This window comes from Sinocyclocheilus rhinocerous, unplaced genomic scaffold (assembly GCF_001515625.1).
Source record: "Sinocyclocheilus rhinocerous isolate Xijiao unplaced genomic scaffold, SAMN03320098_v1.1 scaffold647, whole genome shotgun sequence".
NCBI lineage: Eukaryota > Metazoa > Chordata > Actinopteri > Cypriniformes > Cyprinidae > Sinocyclocheilus > Sinocyclocheilus rhinocerous.
Genome location: NW_015632746.1, coordinates 224,913 through 247,555, shown reverse-complemented (window position 1 = coordinate 247,555; position 22,643 = coordinate 224,913). Strand labels below are relative to the sequence as shown.

General features: G+C 36.6%; 3 protein-coding genes across 7 annotated transcripts in view; 1 reads left to right on the top strand and 2 right to left on the bottom strand.

Annotated features, from left to right (window-relative positions):
- si:ch73-366l1.5 (FILIA-N KH-like domain-containing protein) overlaps positions 1-2,592 on the bottom strand; it is a 33,110-nt gene extending 30,518 nt beyond the window's left edge. For 2 of the 4 annotated variants that reach the window (XM_016556107.1, XM_016556106.1), the window contains exon 1: positions 1,946-2,591. In XM_016556107.1, the coding sequence (XP_016411593.1) occupies positions 1,946-2,221 (276 nt within the window). In that variant the 5' untranslated portion in view covers positions 2,222-2,591. Of the gene's footprint in view, positions 1-1,945 lie in introns of all 4 variants that reach the window. The other 2 variants (XM_016556105.1, XM_016556108.1) reach the window with 2 other exon arrangements.
- A 2,245-nt stretch (positions 2,593-4,837) lies between these two features.
- jmjd6 (jumonji domain containing 6, arginine demethylase and lysine hydroxylase) lies at positions 4,838-14,809 on the bottom strand. The gene is made up of 6 exons (XM_016556104.1): positions 14,419-14,809; positions 11,439-11,827; positions 9,213-9,499; positions 8,203-8,338; positions 7,712-7,850; positions 4,838-5,723 (listed from the first exon to the last, which is right to left on the bottom strand). The coding sequence occupies exons 1-6, from the start codon at positions 14,545-14,547 to the stop codon at positions 5,592-5,594; spliced, it is 1,212 nt and encodes a 403-aa protein (XP_016411590.1). The 5' UTR covers positions 14,548-14,809; the 3' UTR covers positions 4,838-5,591.
- A 92-nt stretch (positions 14,810-14,901) lies between these two features.
- Positions 14,902-19,392, top strand: mettl23 (methyltransferase 23, arginine). 2 transcript variants are annotated; one of them, XM_016556110.1, is made up of 5 exons: positions 14,902-15,094; positions 15,279-15,383; positions 17,563-17,800; positions 17,880-17,964; positions 19,165-19,392. In XM_016556110.1, exons 1-5 carry the CDS (start codon positions 15,020-15,022, stop codon positions 19,322-19,324), a joined length of 663 nt encoding a protein of 220 aa, XP_016411596.1. In that variant the 5' UTR covers positions 14,902-15,019; the 3' UTR covers positions 19,325-19,392. The 2 variants fall into 2 exon arrangements, with proteins under 2 accessions (XP_016411596.1, XP_016411595.1); XM_016556109.1 differs by having other exon boundaries at positions 15,022-15,205; positions 19,165-19,390.
- Positions 19,393-22,643: the final 3,251 nt, after the last annotated feature.

Here is a 22,643-nt window from a genome sequence, read left to right as displayed (position 1 = left end):
AGAGGAACTGAGTTCTAAAAAAAATCTTTCAGTGAACAATTCTTAAAAGAAACATGTTTTTCTAGGCGTGAAGAACATTTTAACAATCTAAAGAACGTTCTTCCACTATAAAGAACCTTTGGTAGAATGGAAAGGTTCGATGGATGTTAAAGGTTCTTAATGGAACCATAGATGTTTATAAAGAACCTTTATTTTTATTAGTGTATTAAAGGCAAGCTGGTGATGCCTTATGCCAGGTATACGCTACATGATTTTCAAAGCTGTCAGATCGCTGTTGCCAAAGTTGACACATTACATGCCAGATGGGTGACTGAGAGGGTCGTCACACATTACACACTATTTCACTACGAAGAATCCAGACAACTCGGTCTCATTTACAGAACGAGAAGTGATACAGGGGATGACATAAGATCACGCGTGAGTGGAATTCTGGTTCGAGACTGGAATTCCTCCAAAGGAAAAGAAGCAGCTCGCGCTCCAGGCTGTCCATATGCTGATTTGCAGTGAAAAACAACAACAACAACAAAAACAAGAATATGGAGGAAAGAATGGTTGGGGAGATGACTCTACCCCATGAAATTTCCTTTGCCCCGTTATCTTGCTCTATTATTGGCTGTAGGTCATCATAACTCATAACTGCAGCAATACAGGTGGTGCAAATAAAAGACACATGATGAATCAGAGTGGGCTGTCCATTAAAAATGGCCAATAATTTAAAATAGATAGTGCACATGATCATACACAAAGACAAAACACCATCAAGCCACTTAAATAAAAACATCATGACACTAAAATAATCCAATAAATATAAAAATAATAATAATAATAATAATAATAATAATAATAACAGAAAACATAACATAGAACATCCTAATGTAATAATAACAAAAATAGGAAAGAAAAAAAAAACCACAAAACAAAAGAATTTATACAAAATACATATCCATTTCACCGTTACACTATATGTTAAGTGATTACTTTGTTTATCAGCCCCGTTTCTGAACTCTATTCTAGAATTTATGGCCACAGGACAAGATTTGCACTGTCATCATGAATGACAATTACAAACAAACTGAAAAGTAAAACATACAATCTCATAACAATAATGAAAACTCTTGAAAGAACTCTTGAGACTCTCTTGTATTGCTGGGAACCGTTTGGTAATCAGCTGTGAACCCTTGATAACCCCTGACCAGCGTTCAAGTGCTGCCACTTCATCCTTAAACGAATTATACAGGCTGCCACAATTTAGAGTTGTGCGTACAAAAACCGCAAATAAATAGCGCGATTTTTCATATCTGCTCTTTTAAAACATGCAATGCTTATGGCACGAGACTTTTTTCTTTTCTTTTCAGACACGACACACAGGAGACCCGTGCTGAAAAAAACTAAACAATAGAAACAATCACAGACATGTTTAATGGTTTCCACTACAAGTGCCATTACAAACCATCAACTTTTAACCATTAAAACCGTAAAAAAAAATGGTTAGGATTTATTGGTTTTAACAAGCCACCAATAGAAGGCGACCAGTAGAAACCCACAGTGTCCATTACGGTTTCCATTAAAACCACAAGTCCCATTATAACCAATAAAACCATTAAAATCTTGTAATGGTGTCTATTGTTTTTTTTTTTTCAGCAGGGAAACCACTTTGACATCAACAATTGAAAAAATATCGTGGAACGACTCTTAAGGAAACGTTTACGCAACACGTTCATGCGTCGAAAAACGCGCAACAAAATGGAACTGAACGGATCTGGATTGGAGACACATTTTAAAAAGCTGAACTGTTTTGAATCTTGACGGGCCGTCTTACAAACGCTGCACTCATGACGCGAGGCCAAAGACGCCAGTCCGACTCATGTGTGATGCGCACACAAACCTAATCAACAATAGTGTAGAGGAAACGCAAGGTGCGCTGAATGGCCAGGACGCATCTTACCTGTACAGGTGTTTGTTGCACGGGGATGACTTCAGCTTCTACGACAGGAGCGACAGGAACGGGTTCTTCCCTTTTCTTTTCAATAATCGCCTCCTTCTGTACTGGAGCTGGTTGCTCTACTATGGGCTGGTGATACTCGGTAACCCGCTCGGATTTCTCATGCTGTTTCTGTTCTTTCTTTTGCGCAGTTTTTTTCGCCAGGAACGCCGATGCAACTATAATGGCAATAATCGTAAAGAAAAGTGCGGACAAAATAACGGGCGCGTCTATAGTCATGATTGCCTGCTGCTGTTGTCGTTATTGTGGCATGTAAGAGCGGACGCCTGTAAGACGCGGATTAGTGACCGCCTCGGCTCGTCCCGTTAGAACGCTTCTGAGCGAGCGATCTCATAAAGCCCATGTGCCAGAGACGCTTTCTGAAATGGCTGTGTCTTAAATCCTAGTCAGCTGCCTACATAGACAGCAATTCAGGGGCGCACTAGGACGCGCCTCCGAGTTCCAAAAGACGAACGATCCAGCGTTCTGAACGCTTACAATAAATAAAATGTATTTGTAACCAGTCATACCATTTCAACAAAATTATCTTAAATTATGAATAGCTCAAGTGCATGAATAGGCTAATAGATCAAATGAAATGAACGGGCATCACGTTCCAAACGCAACTATTGAGGATTCTAAAAATGCTGCTTCTTGCTGATACCCATAAATGCTAGTTAGGCAGGTTATTAGTAGGTTTTGAGACACAACCAATGACTTTCAAAGCAGCGTCACTCCCTAAAGGACAGCCCACCTTATTAAAGGAGCAACACTGTGAGGCGCAAAAGAAGTTTCTTTCTTTTTTTTCTCGTATGTTTTGAAAAATAACATATTTTATTGTGATGGACAGTATACGTCCCTACTGAACTTATACTAGTATATCTTTTAGAAATGTATAGAATTTTACCAGACTGCGAACAGTAAATTGTCCTTATAATGTTGATGCAGTATGGTTATATTTTTAATGGATATCGCTGCTTATAGCCTATATCAGATCGCAATATATTTCGCATTCTCTTTAAAACTAACTTTAACCTTCTAATGCATGACTTAACTTTTTTTTTCTTATAAACAGCAACACTGTTTCCAATAAATGTAATTGTTCTTTAAACAAAGGCGTAGTTTACACGTTTTAAAATTGTGTGAAAGTAGGCTAGTTAAAATATCCTTGTGAAAGCTGCATCATTTAAAGGTGTTTTTTTAACCTTAAACCGCATAAACACATTTCATTACACCAAATACATAAAATAATGTTCTTTTTAGCAACATCATATGACCCCTTTAATAAGTTGAGTTCAATCAAAGTTACTACAAATACACAAGTAACCTAAAACAAATTAAGAAATAAAGTGTTTTTTTAATAAAAGTCTTATTGTATTAAAAAATAGAATTTTACCTCTAGAAACTATCTGGGATAAGAGATATTCTGCTGGTATTTGGTGCATGACCCCTTTGAATTGATCTCGTCATAAATAACCACAATGACGTATAGAGAGGAAATATGGCATGCAATGGTCAATAAAAATCAGCCATGGTGGTTTGAATGTACAGTCACACCCTGAACGGTTAAATATGCCCAGTGGATAACACGCAATATCTGGACAAAAACACTGAGAACACCAAGATAAATACATAGAAACCTTTATTAAACAATTATCATTAATAATTTTGTTTGATCTGAGCAACATCAAAGTGTCACATGACCGAGCCAGTGCTGAACATGGAACATGAGGAGCTGAAGTAAGAACATACCCTAGAAAAAACACTGAAGATCTGGAGGCTTCATCTAAGAGCACAGGCCATTCATTAAAACACTAACATTTGCAATTCAAAACCACAGCTCTGAGAAATATGAGAATGTGAAATATGAGCAACCTGAATGACCAACATCAGGTAAAAATAGGCACTTTTTAACCACATCTTTCTCCTTGACTCGTACACAAAGAAAGCACTGACACAACCCTCTCAACAACACTCACTTCGATCATTAAACGCCTCACACCATCACAACATAGAGTACTGTAGCCCTGAAACATTTAGGTCATGACAGGTCGCCATTTTTGGAGTTACGCTATTTCCTTCAGTTAAAAAAAAGAATTGAAAACATACAAAAACATTTTAAGACAATATAGGCTAGTCACGTTTTCCATTTTGAACAGGAAATGTGGATTTTCATGAATTATGATTGCAAGATTTTCCCCCTCTTTGCGTGGCTCATAGCGCACTGTATAATAAATAAGCGCCTCCTAGTGTTTCACTTACGCAGAGGGGTTATAAAAGAAAAACACCTCGTATTTCAGTTAGTTGAGCTAAATTAACCATTGAATTTACTGCTAATAGACGAAAGAGAAGAAAAGTCGAGTTCAAACGTTTTTTTGCGCATTCACAGTAGTTCCAACTGAAGAAAAGGTGCGTTCAAACTTTTGGCTCCACTACAATGTTATTTAGGCAATACAAAGCTTCGCACATGAGATACCGACAAAATATTTACCGTTTTCACAAATTTAGAATTCGTTCCCTAATTTTAGTAAATTGAGGCCAATTTTTTGTTCAAAATTGAAACAAGGGAACAAATTAGTACGAGGTCAGCCACAATTTACTAAAATGAGGGAACGAATTAGACAAGGCAAACAAGGGATATAAGGAATTCTTAATTCGTGCAAACGATAGAATATATGAAGAGTTTATTTGCAAAAACAGATAACTCCATTTTTTTAAATTTCAAAAATCATGTTTTTTTTTATTACGTTATCATATTTTTATTGTGTTTTATTGTGCTAGTTAGCTGTATTTTTTAGTTATTTTTTACCTAATCAAAATAACCCAACTGCAGTTTGATTGAGATTAATTGGAATGCACAATGAAAAAACATGATTTTCTCAAAATTGTTAAAAACGGAGTTATCCGTTTTCATATATCACATGTAGTGTGGCGCTTCATAAAGGGCTTCTAATTTAAAGTTTGAGACACTTTAAATCAAAATTCTTATCTAGAAGAGTGAGAAAAGGGACCAGAAATCACTGCTGTTTAACAGTTGTAAGTACTATGGGCTAGTTTAACCAAAAGACAAGAAACCCATGTTTAAGTGCAGCTCAAGAATAAAGTAGAATCAGTAATAAAATAATCTATTTTCTAGAATCAAAGAGCTAAAGGCAGCATTACACATCAGGTCAACCATATTACCCTAGATGGGTCATGATACATCTCTCACAAATCTGCACATAACCCCTGTGAAATACAAAAACGGCATCTGTTCTGAATCAAACGCAGATTAACGACGTTGGCACTGGGACAGGAGGAGACGCCAAGCTTCCTGTCCAGAGCCTGACATCAGCAAAGGCAACACAAGAAGGGTTTCCCTTTTCTTCTCACACACAGCTGTTGACTCATTCATGCAACGCTCCTCCAGCAAGCACATATTTGGATATTTTGTTCGTGTTTATCTCTAAAAGCGCACTAGGGCAGAGTTTGTTATCATGTGCGCAGACGTGACGCAGAGGCAACCTCTTATCTAATGGACAGGACTCTCCTGAGGGCGACAGAGAGAGCATGACGTTTCATGGTCTAGGAGACGATTATGGCTGCAGCCCCTCTGTTGTCGAGCGGGACGTCACCGAGACGAACTGCGCTCTTTGCTCACGCAGTCGTCCTGGCTTGTGATGTCACCGTTCCCCATCATGCCACAGGTTCTCCTCTTCTTTCTGCGATGGGTCATGGCGTCGCCCTCAGAGCCCGAGTCAGCCTTCAGGGAAAAGGACAAATGTGAGAACGTAAGCATCTCATGTACACATGAAAATATCCTCATTGGGATTTAATGAATACAGATGAAAATGTTTAAATGTTCAAAAACATACCTTGGTTAGTTTTAACTAGATTCACAATCTGTGTTATTTCTTGAATTAAACAAATTTATGTGCATTTTGAAAGGCTCGTTTTGATTGAAATGAAGGTTCCTCTGATTTGGGGCAAATTGTTTGTATAAAAATAAACCGATTAGATGCATATTACTGCAGGACAGGAAGGGATCAGGAATATTCATAATAATCTCTTATACTCACCAAGGCTGCATTATTTAAAAAAAAAAAAAAAAAAAATTGCAATATTGTGAAATAATCACAATTTAAAAAGCCGTTTTCTATTTGAATACATTTTAAAATGTAATTTATTCCTATGATGCAAAGCTGAATTTTTCATTACTCCAGACTTCAATGTCACATGATCCTTCAGAAATCAGTCTAATATGCTGGTTTGCAGATCAAGAAACATTTATGATTATTATCAATGCTGAAAACAGTTAACGCGTTCTTGAAGAACCAAACTATCAAAAAAAAAAAAAAGTTAAATTTTAATGACTCCTGTTTACATTCAGGCTGTTTAATATGCATTTAATTATTACTATTATATGTGTGTGTGTGTTAGGGATGGGCAGATCGATCCTTAAGTATCGATACTTTCGATACTGATGTTGTATCGAAAGGATCGATCCTCACATAAAAATATCGATTCTGAAGTGCATTTTTTTAAACATTAATTTTATTTACTTATCAAGAAATTCGGTGCATAAAATAAGCTTTTAAGTGGAAAAATAAGACTATATTAGCGAATAATTGTGTTGAATAGAACCATTTCTCCTGCTCATCGGAACACACGCAAATGCTGAAAGACAGAACCAATCAATCACAGACAGCGTTCGCTGCTGACGCATGGCTCAGAGTGCTTGTTCAAATAGGGCTGCGTTTCCCAAAAGCATCAGAAGCATAAGTAGATCTTAAGAAACCATTGACACATTATTACATTACATTACATTGTTACTATAAATAAAATTAATTGCGTTGTTGGCAGGGCGGCCAGAGCGATTTTTGACGCTCTCGACGGTGGCGGTGTGAACGCACAGTTAGGGGTGCAACAGCCTGGCAGCCTTTTACAAAAATGAACCATGGTTTTATTACAGTAACCACAGTTTACCACAGTATTTGTAGTAAAACTGCAGTAACCACAAATTTACCATGATAATAATAATAATAATACTACATTTTAGTACTTATGTAACACCATGTTTATTTTTCATGAGGTACCCTCAAAGGTGCACCTTTGTAACTTATCTACCCTTAAAGCATGCATACTTGAATGGTACTAATATGCTCACTTTTAGGGGTATAGTTGCACCTTTGAGGTTACTGCCCCATTAAAGGGCTAAAATATACAATCATAGTATATTTTATTTCTAAAAGTGTAAATAATGAAAGAGAGACAGACAGACAGACAGACAGACAGAAAGACAGGCTAACAGATAGATAGATAGATAGATAGATAGATAGATGTTATAGAAATATGTATAGAAAATACAGATATGACTACTTCATTAAAAGTTCTTTGAGGATTGTAAACCATTTCTGACATTTGAATACTAATTTAAATCAAATAGTAACAGTGCATAATACACTGTACTGTTCAATGTGAATTCATTGCGCCCTCTAGCTTGTGTTAACTGTACTGCCCCTGTTTTCACCATCTGTTCACATAGTTAGTGAATGAGAGTGTTGAAAAGAAAAAGCTTAATTAAATTATCAACAGTTATTAGCTCTGTCGTCTAGGCCTAGTTACATGTAGAGCTTGGCCACATGGTGGGTCAGTCGGTGAGCAGGTGAATCAGATGGAGGTGTTCAGCAGCTCATGTCAGGACTCTAGTATAGGAGTTTGTGTGTGGGGTTCTGCAGGAACAAGCTGTACCTCTGAATCAGAGTCGGAGGAGCTGGAGGAGGAAGAGGAGGACGAGTCACTGGAGCTGTCCGAGGCAATGCCTGTTGATTCCTGCAGGTCGACTTTATCTGCCAAAGCAGCAATATCAGGCCTCTCCTGTTTCAGGATCCTGAGACACACGTGACAAACTTCATCACAAACCGACTTAAATAATCAAAACAACTACCATTTCTCGAAATATACATTTCCACATATTTTCCCACTTACAGCTTGATTGGACATGACGCACAATACTATTGTTTTGCTGCTGTTTTTTTTTTTATACACCTTCACGTCTCATGTCTTCTAAAAATGTTCACATTTTTAATACACTAACTTTTGATAAACTTTGTTAGGGGTAAAATTGTTTGTTGTGGAACAAAGGAACAAGGCCCATTTGAAGAGCAGCAAAAATATAAACATCTTTAATAAAAAGTAACTTAAGTGAATGAAGAAATCAGGTGTACAGAGCAGGGTCTTACCGGTACCACTTTCTGGAGAGTTTGGGGCGACCTCGCACAGTCTTGTGCCACACGATGGGGAAGTTAGTGGTGCTCGCAAAATTCTGGGTCACAGCAATAGCCATGTCCAGATTGAGGACAACATGCCACCATCCGCCTACACAAAACATAGGTTTCAACCTCAATTACAATCACGGCTGCATGATTTGTTGCACAAGAATATATTATTTTAACAACAATTGTGGATTTGAACTGCATTATTATCATTTTGCATCTCCACTGCGGATTAGATATAATTAACATAAGCATTATAATTTTATTATATAGGCCTAACTTTTAAGATGTTCCTCAAAAACATTTACTGTGAACAATAAAGTCAAGTCTGTATCTGTCAGATGTTTTTTGCATTCATCTGAGTGATCGGTTTTCTTCAGATGGGATGATGGGTGTGACTGACCTAAGTGTGTTTTTTGTTATGAGTATAGGTCTTATGAGTAGAAGGCTTCTACATTTCACCTGCTTTCATACTAATACTTTCTGTTTTGACTGAACTGAGCAGCTAAATTGCACTCAGATGGTTTCTTTGTTATGCCAACATCTATTTAAAGTCGATGACTAACAAAGCCTGAACAAGCGCCGTAGATTCCTTTCCAGTCTCATAAACACCATGAGGTATGAAGCTTGAATGCCAAATATTAGAACTGATAATCCACTTCAGCACAAAATAGTGGAACACGACTGACCCGTCAGTAAAACATTTTGAAACCAGTCCAACAAAACAGATATGTGTTGTGTTGTATGGAATAACACTGTTCCTATTTATGACTTCAGAAGTTGTGAAACGGAAAGTCAAATCGGTCTACTGCATTGTGGGATTCCACATGTGCTCTGGTTGCGTACACTTTTCACAAGTATAAAAATCAAGGATCAATGCCAGACGTAATCATTCTGCCCTGTGAAAGTGCCAAAATATGAGAACCTTGTCAATGGAAAGTAAATGTGTGTAAAATCAGCTCAGTGCAGTAACTGACCGGGCACAAACACAGTCTCTCCAGGATGCTGAAGGATCTCCAGCGGTCTGAACTCGGCTGGCCAGGTGGGCTGCTGTGTGCGGGGATAGATGACGTTGAACCAGGTGATGGCCTCGTCCTGCTGGTTTCCCCCGTCCTCTCGCGTCACCTTGATGAGCTCACGGGGCGTGTGGGTGGGGAACAGGCACCAGCGTTTGTGGCCCTGCACCAGGGCGTTCCACGCACTCGTGCCGAGCGGGTCAATGTGGATGCCTGTTCCAGAACGGGCAGGACCCATCACAATCCACCTACATGAACAGGACAAAAAAATAGCCTTAATGAACTAAAAACATACATGAACTACAATTAGTGTCTGAAATTTTTATAAAAACATTACAAACACAATAAAATCATTATAAAACATTTATTATTTTAAAAAAAACTCTAAAAATTTAAGTTTTTTTCTTTTTCTAAAAAAAATGTAATTTAAAAAAAATTACATTATATTGATTGTCCTCTTTGGGGGAATCAATCAAATCAAATGTACCTAATATTTATTATATTACATTATATTAATGTGAATTTCCTATTTGGGGGAACCGTCAAATTTATATTATATTATTTTATATTATATCATATATATATATATATAAAACTTAATTTCAATAAAGTTTATTAAATTGTTACATTTTTTCCCTTTTCAAAAAATATGAAATGTCATTTCTTTTTAACAAATGTAATTGAAACAAATAAAATAAATAAAAATGTTCTATTTTTCAACAAAAGTAATAACTAATATCCAGTGTTGGGCAGTAACTAGTTACAGTAATATTACTTTTTGCAGTAACTAGTGTAACTAATTACTAATAAGATTTTAGTAATAACATTACAGTTACTATCCATAAAACAGCTAGTTTCTTAGTTACTTTCGATGCCTCAACCCCTACTGATTTAAAATATTATATTATTTTATATTATATCATATATATATATATATAAAACTTAATTTCAATAAAGTTTATTAAATTGTTACATTTTTTCCCTTTTCAAAAAATATGAAATGTCATTTCTTTTTAACAAATGTAATTGAAACAAATAAAATAAATAAAAATGTTCTATTTTTCAACAAAAGTAATAACTAATATCCAGTGTTGGGCAGTAACTAGTTACAGTAATATTACTTTTTGCAGTAACTAGTGTAACTAATTACTAATAAGATTTTAGTAATAACATTACAGTTACTATCCATAAAACAGCTAGTTTCTTAGTTACTTTCGATGCCTCGACCCCTACTGATTTAAAGTCCAACAATCCAAGAATTCCTAGATTTATTTTCAGAATTTTCACGACTTGCAAAGACACATGAAGTCACCAGTGCAGCAGGCATATGGAATATGAAAAAGCTTACATTCAGCGGATGGAAATATTGGCATTATATTGATTTTGTCAGGAGAAAAGATGATCTGAACACTGATGTGTAAGTTGTGGCATTACTTTACTCTGACATCACATGGCCCACCCACCTCTGACCCCTAAATAAATTGCTTAAAATCTTTTTAGAGAATGAAACATTTTCTTATGAACTTATGTGATTTATTTTGATAAAATACATCATGGAATATAATCGTATATGGGTATAACAGAAATTATAGCTACAATTAGCTTCAAGCTACACATGACAACAGTTTAAAGTTGGAGCTAAACTCTGCAGGACACCGGCCCTCCAGGACCGAGTTTGGACAGTCCTGACTTAACCGTTACTATTAATCACCACTGAGTGTCGTGGTGTAATAACTTCTGACTGCGATCCAATGTGGATTTTGGTCAAATTATGAGGCAGAAATATATTGTTGGTAACATTTTAGAAGAATTTAATGGGGAAGATATGCAACTTATGTGAGGCGTGAAAGAAAAGTAATGTAACTAGTAGTGTACCTAATTACTGTTGCCAGAAAGTAACAAGTAATAATATTATTTTTGAAAGGAGTAACTAGTAATGAGTAATATATAAAATTTTTTGGGTAACTAGCCCAACACTGATTATATCATACTATAAATTTAGCATTTTCATTCTGTTATATTATGCTAGGTAATAGTTTCATTTCTAAAACTTCTCAATACAAAAGAAAAAAAAAAAGAAACGTACCTCTAATGTTTTTTTTTTAAACCAAAGCTTGTTAAGCATCAATGTTTATTAAAATCAGCAAGGCTGAAACTGAGAAGTGATGCAAAGAAAGGAAGCGTTACCTGTACGGAGGACGGCGCTTCTCCCCCGCAAACTGAAAGAGGTCGTCCCTAAAGAAAACTGGCACCTGGTAGTCCTCCAAAAGCTTGCGGCGCTTAGCATGCTCACCGAAACTGCTATCAAAAATGTAGAGGGGGCTGTCGTCATGGGTTGACTCCAAATACTCCACGTAGTACTTCATTTTCATCTTGACAGAGTAGCCATCATTGTCCTCGCCGCATTTGAACTTCTGGTTGCGGTATTTGCGCTTGAGTCGCTCCAAGGTCCACTTTTCCCGGGCTGGCCACGAGTCTTGGCAGTTCAGCAGAACGACGGGCTTATACGGTTTCTCAAAGCGCTGAATGAACTCCTCAGGACTGAGACGCTGGGTGTCCACTCGCTCCACGTTGTCCTGGACAAAGACAGGCAAGCCGTTTTTATTTTCTCTGAAGCTTTTTACAATCATCATTTCACAGCAGCTTTACAGAAAGTCATACATAAACACCAGAGCACTTAAAACCAAAGTTGAAGGCCAGTGGATGATAATGGTTAACAGGACAAGCAACTCACAAGTTCCTGAATGTGATTGAATTTAACCTTCAGATTAAAAACCAAAGTCAGTTCTTGTTTGTTTTTTACAGTAGATAAAGCCAAAAACTTTAGGAGACCATCAAAAGCATCATAAAAGTCAACTGCCAGGATTGATGTCAATGGCGTTTGACCATGAAACCCCAACAACAACAACATCACTGTGTTGATGGGCTTTATTACTACTTGGTCAGTTTCTCAAAGCTATACAATACTTTGGAATATAGTTCATAAGTGGTACTTAATTTATGGTGTTTTTGTCTATTTTAGAGGTAGACAGTCACATGAACTACTGTTGCATGAAGACTCTGTTCTGGGTTTCTGAGCTAAAATGTACTGACAGTACAATAAAGTCCAAGGGCTCTAAGACAGATCTAGATCCCTTTTGGTTTAGGATTGGGAATTTAAGAAAAACTCCATAAACCTAAGGACCCCATGACAACAGCGCACTGTTCGCCTTAGACAGGGTCTCTAAAATGGCTCTGGTCTCGCTGGTCAGATTATTTTTAGCCACTCCATGAAGATTTTCCTGCGGTTGAGCTCTTCACAGACACAGGAACCCCATATGCAATGAGTCAATTGCAAACGAACTTCAATTACATTTGACAGCATCTATCAGAGCTGATGGGACCTTAATCTGGTTTCAGAGAGGGCACACGAATGCTTTTTAGCAGAGAGGTCATTAGCTGACCCTCACATCACTCCGAACCTGTTTGCTGTCTTGTGTGTATATTTTTTTCCCTGTGATCATTAATGGAGTTTGTCACACAGCACTTCATATGCAACAGCACTTCACAGAGACATCCTGCAAGCTTCAAAAAGGACAAAAATCATGATAGTAGGCAATAAGACTCGAGAAGTCAGCTGGCAGGACTGATGTCAATGGCATCTGTTCACTAAACACCAATGACAAAAAAAAAAAGTTTTTATATTATTGTATGACTTCAGAATATAGTACATAAGTGGTATCGACCAATTATTGGTGTTTTTGTGCATTTTAGGAGGTCAGTATTCACAAGAAATACACTACTATTGTATGAAAACAGTGTCATTTTGCTTTGTGTGTTCCAAAACAGTAATAACAACACAGTTTTAGAGCAGTTACTCTCAAAATTTTGACTCCAAAGTACTGTGTTTTGTTTTCGAACTCTTTTTTTTTTTTTTTACAGAAGCTATGAGGGTCTATAGATAAAAATAAAATACTAACAATTATTTTTACAATTAAGGATTCCAGAATTTTTAAGAGTCAAAAGTTCTTCAAGGTTTCCACTCTTTGTACCTAATGAATTTACTTGACTTTTCCAGTCACTTGTGACTTATATGTATACTCACACACATTTTACATTTAATCATTTAGCAGATGCTTTTATCTAAAGCAACTTAGAAGCAAACTAACAAAACAGCAACAATATATATATATTATAGTGCTGTGCGTACTATTATATATAATATAGTGCTGTGACAAGTCCCAGTTAGTCTAACGCAGTAGTTTTAAAAAAAATAATAAAGAAAAAGAAAAAAAGTAGATATAACAGAAATAAAATAGATAGAGCTTGTATTAGGGAGTCAAGTTTTCTTATAATAAATAAAAAGAAAACAAATAGAATAGAAATATAATAGAGTGCTAGTTAGAGGGTCAAACTCTCAATTTCTACCAAAAAAAAAAAGATTTTAAGCTCAGCTTAACTATAAAAAAAATTACAGGTAAGCTAACACTTTAGTATAGGGACCAATTCTCACTATTAACTAGTTGCTTATTAGTATGCCTATTATTAACATATTGGCTGTTTAAAGCACATATTCTGCATGACCATTAATAAGTGGCAAATTAGGAGTTTATTGAGGCAAAAGTTGTAGTTAATAGTTTGTTAATAATAAGAATTGGACCTTAAAATAAAGTGTGAACAAATTATATTCTCGTTTCTTAATGCATAATTAATAGCTATTATAATAGTAAGTACATGTAACGTGTAACAAGGACACCTTAAAATAAAGTGTTACCAAAGTCATTTTTAGGCCCCTTGTAAGTTTGCTGAGGCCTCCTAGTTGGCCCCGGGCCCCTGATTCAGAACCACTGTTATGATATAATATACCATGGTACTTTGTGGTACTGTATACATTCTAGAAACCTCTAAATTCTTCTGAAAACACCTCAATATGACGTATAAAAAACACAGTCTATCCTAAACATAAAATATGTTCATTACTGTTCGACTGCTCTAGCAACAATGAACTTTTAAAGTGCGTCTTTTTGCACGAGGAAGTGCGTACGTGCGCTGATGAACGTAGCCACCAAACCGCGATCCGACCACATGTGCATGTAACTTCAACAACCAACTACAAGACGCCAACGTGTAGCGTCCAGCTTTACCGGTAACGCCTGGGCTACGCGTTCCGCGGCGTAAACATCGTTACCTTCACTGTCCGGTGCGACACATCAAAGCTCTCGCAGTAATTGTGTTTGGTCCAGTCACTCGAGTCCTTCAGCTCGGGTCTGGCGCTCCGCTTCGCCTCTTTGATCCGTTTCTTACTTTTATGGTTCATTCTTCAGCGTTTCAGCGCGTCTTGCGTTTGGGTGACGCTTGTAGCTCGCGTGCTAACTGCAATGTATTGAAAGTCTATGGAGACTGAAGCGGCTAGCCAATCACTGGAGGCCTTGTAGAGGCGTGTGCAGCTCTTTTGCTGCCGACAGTGCTCTACGCAATACAGGAAACAAGTTATATTTATTTCAGAGAGGGAGGCGGTTGATATACTGAAGGGCTCGATAATAAACTAAAGTTAGATAACCTGATGGCAGCAAGCTTCTTTCACGCCTTATGGCGCAATCAAACCTAATAGCTTATTTCCCGCCCCCAAGGGATAATCCAAGAATCTGATTGGCTGGCTTTATGCATTTCACTGTCAGTTTGGAATCCGATTGGCTGTCGAGTGTACGAGTCGCTGTCCTGTCAGCAAACTGAGATCCAATAGAACTTCACAAGAGAAAGCGGCCGCCTTAACGTACTAGTGTGATTGGATGAATGGATTTAATGGCCGGAATTGTTCTGGAAAGCTGAAAATACATGTGGTCCAAGTCAAGTACTGGGAGCAGGTAAAACACCAGTAAGAGACCATGAATGAATCTTCTCAAACGCTAGTAGAGAAATCATTCACGTTTGAGGACTGTGGAGGCTCTCAGTCCTTAACTGTGTCTATTCCTGAGGTACAGCAAAGTTTTTAATACTTTATGTAATTGATTTGTTAATAATCTTGCAATAAACATTCTTATAATTCAGGTTCTTGATCCACAATATGGGATGTATGTTTGGCCCTGTGCGGTGGTACTGTCACAGTATGTGTGGATGGCAAGAAGTGAACTACAACACAAGACCGTTCTTGAGGTGACTACATCCCACTTACTGGTCACTTAGCTGATGCTTTGACTCACAATGTGGTCAATTCAAGTTCACATTCATGACTTTAAAGGGAGTCAACGCTGAAACATACACTTAGTTCCATATATATTTGGACACTGACACAGTTTTCATAATTTCGGTTCTGTATGTATCTGTACAGACTTTAAGCTTTAATTCAAGGGGTTGAACAAAAATATTACAAAATGCTTGGGAATTACAACCATTTTTATACACAGTCCTCCATTTTCAGGGGCTCAAATGTAATTGGACAAATAAATGTAATCATAAATAAAATGTTCATTTTTAATATTTTGTTAAGAATCCTTTGCAGGCAATGGCTGCCTTAAGTCTGGAGCTGATGGACATCAGCAGTGACTGGGTTTCCTCTTTTGTAATGCTTTACCAGGCCTTTACTGCAGCTGACTTCAGTGTTGTTGTTTGTTTGTGGGTCTTTCTGCCTTTAGTTTTGTCTTCAGCGAGTGAAACACATGCTCAACTGGGTTGAGATTAGGAGATTGACTTGGCCATTGCCGAATAATCCACTTTTTACCTTCAGAAACTCCTGGGTTGCTTTGGCTGTACATTTTGGGTCATTGTCCACTTGTACTATGAAGCGCTGTCCAATCAACTTTGCTCCATTTGACTGAATCTGGGCAGACAGTATTTTCCTGTACACTTCAGAATTCATCCGGCTGCTTCTGTCACGTCATCAATAAACACCAGTAACCCAGTGCCACTGGAAGCCATGCATGCTCGTGCCATCACACTGCTCCACATGTTTCACAGATGATGTTATGTGCTTTGGATCATGAGCTGTTCCAAGCCTCCTCCATACTTTTTTCTTCCCGTCATTCTGGTACAGGTTGATCGTAATTTCAGCCGTCCAAAGAATACTTTTGTTTTGGGGATATATTAAAGAAGGGGGTACAATTGTGATGAGAATACCCTCAAATTAAAGCTCAGAGTGTGCACTTTAAGCCCATATTCATTATATAACTGTAACTTGAATATGTTTTGGTCAACAGCTAAAATAATAAAAATTGTGCCTGTGTCCAAATAATATATGGACCTGATTATATGCTCTAATAGTTTTGCAAAACAACTTTCATTCACTATTACGTCCTCCTTTGTTACATTTTATTTATTGATTCACTTTTTTTTGTAATGTTTACTTTTAATAACTGGACCTAAAACGTGTCTGATGATGTATGCTGGACGTCTCCAATCGTTTAGTCTGCTTAAACCCCGCCCCTTTCTTACAATTGACTGCAAGCTCACGTTCATTTTTTGAGTGCCACGCCCACATCTCAACATCCAATCAACAACTGATGCACTGAACCAAGTACCTGCCATACATTTTTGTTTTTCAATAATACATTACACGCGGATGTACGAAGAAACAAATCTGTCACTATTTCCGTTTTATTGTGACTTTAACAAAATTGGTATGCCAAACATGACCTAATTTTTGCCGACACGTTTTTAAGTTCAAAATTTGCTGCACAGACACATAATCAAAACGTTTCTGTTATAACTGCATGTAGTGACTATACAAAAACAAACAACCAAAAACATTTCTTCAGAAGACGACTTTTAAATCTTATAATAAAATCATAAATTTAATTAATATTTTAGTTTGTGATAAGCTACAATAAAGACTCTCTGTGTTTTTTTGCCTGACTCTTTGCTGTCTTTTAAAGTGTATATTTTTGGCAAATTGTATGGAAACCAATGGGGCTCAATTTGACACCAAATTTTTGTGGGCATTTCGGGGGAAATTTGCGTTAGGGCGAAAGATTTTCCAATGCAGATTTTGCAATAGGTTCAAGCTGATCATGTGGATTTACCGCACTGACCAATAGAAAGCTGCTTGTTTGGAAAGTGACTTCTGTTTGAAATGGGATTTATACATTGCTACACTATTGACAATAGTCAATGCACCTTTTTTTGCTTGCAAAATTTCGCTAATGTGACGGACCTTAACATCGTAGTCACCAAATCAAGTACAGCCTTTCCAAAACATATATTTGTCAAAACCTCCCATGCACAATCCTGATCCTAAGTGAGGAGAGTGTGAGAAGAAATAGTTGTTAGCCAGTGTTTCAAGCAAGTTGAATTTGGGTCAAATTGAGGGAGGGTAATGAATAGTGTCTGTTTGTTGCAGCTCGGTGCTGGAGTGAGTTTGCCTGGTGTGGTGGCTGCCAAGTGTGGAGCTCGTGTGATTTTGTCAGACAGTGCTGAGCTCCCCCTCTGCCTGAGGAACTGCAGGCGCTCCTGTGACGTCAACCACCTCCCCAACGTACCTGTGATCGGACTCACCTGGGGACAGGTATCACCAGAGCTCCTCTCGCTGCCACCTGTGGATGTTATCTTGGGATCAGATGTATTCTATGAACCTGAGGGTGAGTTTTTTTTCCCTTGTTTTATCTTCTTTGTCTTACACAGGTTTCTAAGCATTGAACAAAACACTGCTTTGAACAGATTTTGAAGATGTGCTTGTGACCGTCTCCTTTATTGTGAGGAGAAACCCTCATGCTCAGCTCTGGACTACCTACCAGGAGAGAAGGTGATCTAACAAACATGCATTACTGACTATCATTTACCTTCCATAAACGTTTGAAATCCCACACTTTCTGACCAATGAAATTCTATGACATTTGTAGTTGTGTGTCATTCTTGGATAAGGATTTTAAAATAAAGTTTGATTGAGATTACACTCACAAGAACAGTTTGTAGCTTGTGAAATATGGCTTAATATTTTTTGGAACCTGTAATACTTTTTTTGAGGAGTTTGATGAATCCCGAATAAAGTATCATATATATATTACCCTTTAAATTACTTTTCCATTTTTGAAAATCACAACTTAAAATTCTCCATTATTTCCACAAACTGTGGGTTTCTGCAGGTTTCATGAAGGTAAATTCGAGACTTTTTTTTTAAAGATCATTTTAAGACCAAATAAAGAAACTTTAAGGAATAAACTGGATTTTTCAATGCAAATGTCTAAAGATTCCTAATTCGATAAGCAAAATGACACAAGTCTTGTTTTCTGTGAAATTGATCAAAATGAAGCGAGTGTGGAATTCAAACAAGAACCAATTATCTGCCAATGAGCTCAGCAAAGCAACTTAATTCAAAGGGGAAATTCATTTTTTAACCACTTAATTGTCACTCACATTTTTGAACATAGACGTGAAAGTGCACTATCCAAACTTAAATTTGTATAATTCATGAATGAAAACATTTTGTAACATGATATTGATGTACCATTTTCATGGCAATGCAATGTCTGCTTTTAAAATGGTTTTCAAAGGATGAATTTTGAGATTTTAAGTTTTCAACTGATATATAATTTCTGATGATTTCTAAAGTGTGATAGAGAAAAAGGCAACGAAGACGACTTTTTGTGACAAAGGTCAGAACTCCTGTTATGATGTATATTTTAGGTTTTAATACCCAATTAAGCATAAACTTGCTTAATTGTTAGTTTCCCAGAAAACAAGAATGCATATCTTCATTTTTATGTTATGCAACATTTAATGCCATGATTTTAAGAATTTTATTTTCTGCTCTCATTTAAGACTGTATAAGGCCTTAATTTGTGGAAGGACGAATTAAGACTATTTAACACCTGAAGGAATCTTGTAAAAATAGTTTGGAACTGATAAGGATATTAAAAGGGATCTCCATTCACAATTATTCATCATCCATAATGCCTATTTAAAAACCAATGCATTTTTTTTCTTCCCATTTCTTTTCTTGCAGTGCGGACTGGTCCATAGATGCCTTGTTACATAAGTGGGATCTGAAGTGCATTAATGTTCCATTAGAAACATTCGATGCAAACAAAAACCATCTCGCTGGATCAACGCTTCCAGGGAATCATACTGTACAAATGATGATTATAACAAGACAAGTGTTTTAATACATGTGTTTGAATTTCATAAACTTGTATATAATCTGAAAATCTTTTTCCAATTCTTTCCAACTCCATCCAGCACATTACATCATGACCTGATAAAGTTCTGCCCTGCATTTTCCTCCTCCACTTCAAAATGCCAGATTACCAAAATGTTTATTAGAAATTATGCTAATATACACAATAAATTAAGCACATTTTGCTACGACATTAAGACGTAAGGATTTAATATTTCATTTATTGAAGATCCAAAAATAAAGCGACAGAACAAAGTTCATCGTATAGTTTAAGATACTCCAAATTTTCCAAATCGCGGAACAAAGTAAACAAACTTTGTAAGACGACAGCATTTATGCCACCAAAAATGTATTTGCAGGTGCTGCTTGACCTTGGCCACACCTCCAACAGCTGAAATCTGGAGAAAACCGGAAACAGCCAAGCACTCAGCACTGCAACACCGGATCTTAACAGCTAACCGGCAAAACTCAACAGCTAGACAACTGCGCCTAGTGCCCAAGAAATACACAAGACATTGGGTTAGAATCCAAATATCACACACCAAAGGCCATCAGCACTGTAATATACAGTAATAAGAACACAAGATATTCATACTATTTCCAAACCATTTCAAAATAAAGCACAACAACAATTTGAAGCATTGGCAAATTAAAGCAAATTTGACCACAAATGCCAAATCTAAATCAATTTCTATACAGTGTCTTACAAAAGCGACACAATCGAGGTGCAGCTAGCACACTCTGAACCATCACGCAAACAGCTTTACCTTAAAAGGCCAATAGAATTGTGACACTCGTCCTACTCAACGAATTAAAAAGGACATACACGTTTAAAAAAAAAACTCACTGAAAATAGGAACAATGTATACAAAGAACAAAGGGCTGTATAACTATCGAACAGTTTGAATATGCCAATCAGTCATAATGACCTTTAGGCCCATGTAGCCATTGTGTAGGTTTCAGGGTTTTCAATCCGAGGTTCCTCAGGCTCCAACTGAGGTCACGCATGTAGAATCGCCCCACGATGAGACAGACCTGAGAGAACACAAAACTGTGGTCAGACGTGTGATGAACAGTGTTGGGGGTAACGCATTACAAGTAACGCGAGTTACGTAATCAGATTACTTTTTTCAAGTAACTAGTAAAGTAATGCATTACTTTTTAATTTACAAGAAAATTACAAGTTACTGTTTCAAAAAAGTAATGCCAGTTACTTTGTTTTCCCATTTATTGACAGCTCTCCTGTCCCCATATTGGGAGAAATCGAAAGTACAGAGGCGTTGTGTGTGCTGTGTGAACATGATGTTACTGTAGTTCTAGACTAAATGTGAATGTGCATTAATTCATCCCACTCGCAAAAAAAAACAACTGATTTAGTATTCATCAAAATGAATTAAAACAGTGAAATGCAAACTCAGAATATGACGCAAACCTGCAATAATTAAATATGTTAAATAACACAAATGTATCTAATCCCATTTTATTAACCAAATTCTTTGCTGCTGACCTTTGATGATCCAGTTCAACCATACTAATAAGCAAAAATTACTCTAGACAAACATTTGTGTGCCTTTGTTTATTGCTGAAGTGTGTTGAAATTTCTTCTTCTTCATTCTACTGTACGAACGTAAATTTACTTTCCCTTCAGCCTGAGGCTTATTCATTTCACTTTTGGTGTGAAAAGGCTTTTATATTTGCCAAAAATAGAACTTTTTTATTTATATATATATATATATAAATAAATATGACTACACAAGCCAGTTTCCTGAGATTTCGGACAGTATCATCTAGGGCTGGGCAGTATGACGTCCGCGCACACGTGCTCATAATGGTCAAATTTACAATGGCTTCATGTGTCTCTCATTGAATCAGAATTATAATACTGGTCTTATAAAGTTTCTTGGTCTTTATAATGTAAAAATTTGTTTAATACTTTTTTGTTTTTAACTAGTGTTGCAACAGTTTAACATTATGTATCCAAAGAGAGTATAATTATAGATTATTATAAATGTTTTTAAATGTATTTTTATATATTTTTAATATATTTATATTTATATAAATATACACACTGCCGTTCAAAAGTGTGGGATCAGTAAGATTTTTTATGTTTTTTTTTTTTTTTTTTTTAAGAATATTCTTCTGCTTATCAAGGCTGCATTTATTTGATCAAAAATACAGTAAAAACTGTAAAATTGTGAAATACTATTTCAATTTAAAATAACTGTTTTCTATTTTAATATACTTTAAAATATAATTTATTCCTGTGAATCAAAGCTTAATTTTTAGCATCATTACTCCAGTCTTCAGTGTCACGTTCCTTCAGAAATCATTCTAATATGCTGATTTATTATCGATGTTGAAAACTGTTTCTGCTGCTTCAGTCTTTTGCAAGAAATGCTGTTCTTTTGTAACTTTTTATTCATCAAAGCATCCTGAAAATTGTATCCCTGTATCACAGGTTCCCCAAAAAAATATGAAGCAGCAAAAACTTATTTTCATCATCGATAATAAATCAGCATATTAGAGTGATTTCTGAAAGATCATGTGACACTGAAGACTGGAGCAATGAAGCTGAAAATTCATCACAGAAATAAATTATATTTTAAAATAAATTAAAATAGAAAACAGCTATTTTAAATTGTAATATTTCACAATTTTACAGTTTTCTTGATCAAATAAATGCAGCCTTGATGAGCAGAAGAATCTTTAAAGGGTAAGTTCACCCAAAAATGAAAATTAGCCCATAAATTACTCACCCTCAAGTCATCCTAGGTGTATATGACTTTCTTCTTTCAGACGAATCCAGTCAGAGTTATATTAAAAATGGTCTTTGATCTTTCAAGCTGTTTAATGCCACTCAGCGGGTGTTGCATGCATCCGTCCAAAAGCAGTTAAATAAAATGCGCCCATCCATAAAAAAAAGTGTCTCACGCGGCTCCGGGGGGTGAACAAAGGCCTTCTGTAGCGAATCGATGCGTTTTTGTAAGAAAAATATCCATATTCAAAATGTAATAATCACTTTAATGTAGCTTGTGCTCACTGTTGTAAACTAAGCAGTTCCGGGGGAATGACGTATGAGGTCAGAGCTGCGCCTGCGCGGCTCAGAAGTGACGAACGCGGAAGCGCAGCGGAGAGATCAAATTGTTCACCCCCCGGAGCCGTGTGAGACACTTTTTTTTTTAATGGATGGGCGCATTTTAATTAAGTGCTTTTGGACTGATGCATGCAACACCCGCTGAGTGCCATGAAACAGCTTGAAAGATCAAAGACAATTTTTAATATAACTCCGACTGGATTCGTCTGAAAGA

Bases quoted from the DNA above. Each gene is read 5' to 3' on its own strand.
- jmjd6 (XM_016556104.1), bottom strand. From the start codon at position 14,547: ATGAACCATAAAAGTAAGAAACGGATCAAAGAGGCGAAGCGGAGCGCC. The intron at 9,500-11,438 runs GTAACGCTTCCT...CTGTTCATGTAG, and splicing joins AAGCGCCGTCCTCCGTACAG to GTGGATTGTGATGGGTCCTG. The intron at 7,851-8,202 runs GTAAGACCCTGC...CGTGTGTCTCAG, and splicing joins CTCTCCAGAAAGTGGTACCG to GATCCTGAAACAGGAGAGGC.
- mettl23 (XM_016556109.1), top strand. From the start codon at position 15,116: ATGAATGAATCTTCTCAAACGCTAGTAGAGAAATCATTCACGTTTGAG. The intron at 15,206-15,278 runs GTACAGCAAAGT...CTTATAATTCAG, and splicing joins TAACTGTGTCTATTCCTGAG to GTTCTTGATCCACAATATGG. The intron at 17,801-17,879 runs GTGAGTTTTTTT...TGCTTTGAACAG, and splicing joins TGTATTCTATGAACCTGAGG to ATTTTGAAGATGTGCTTGTG.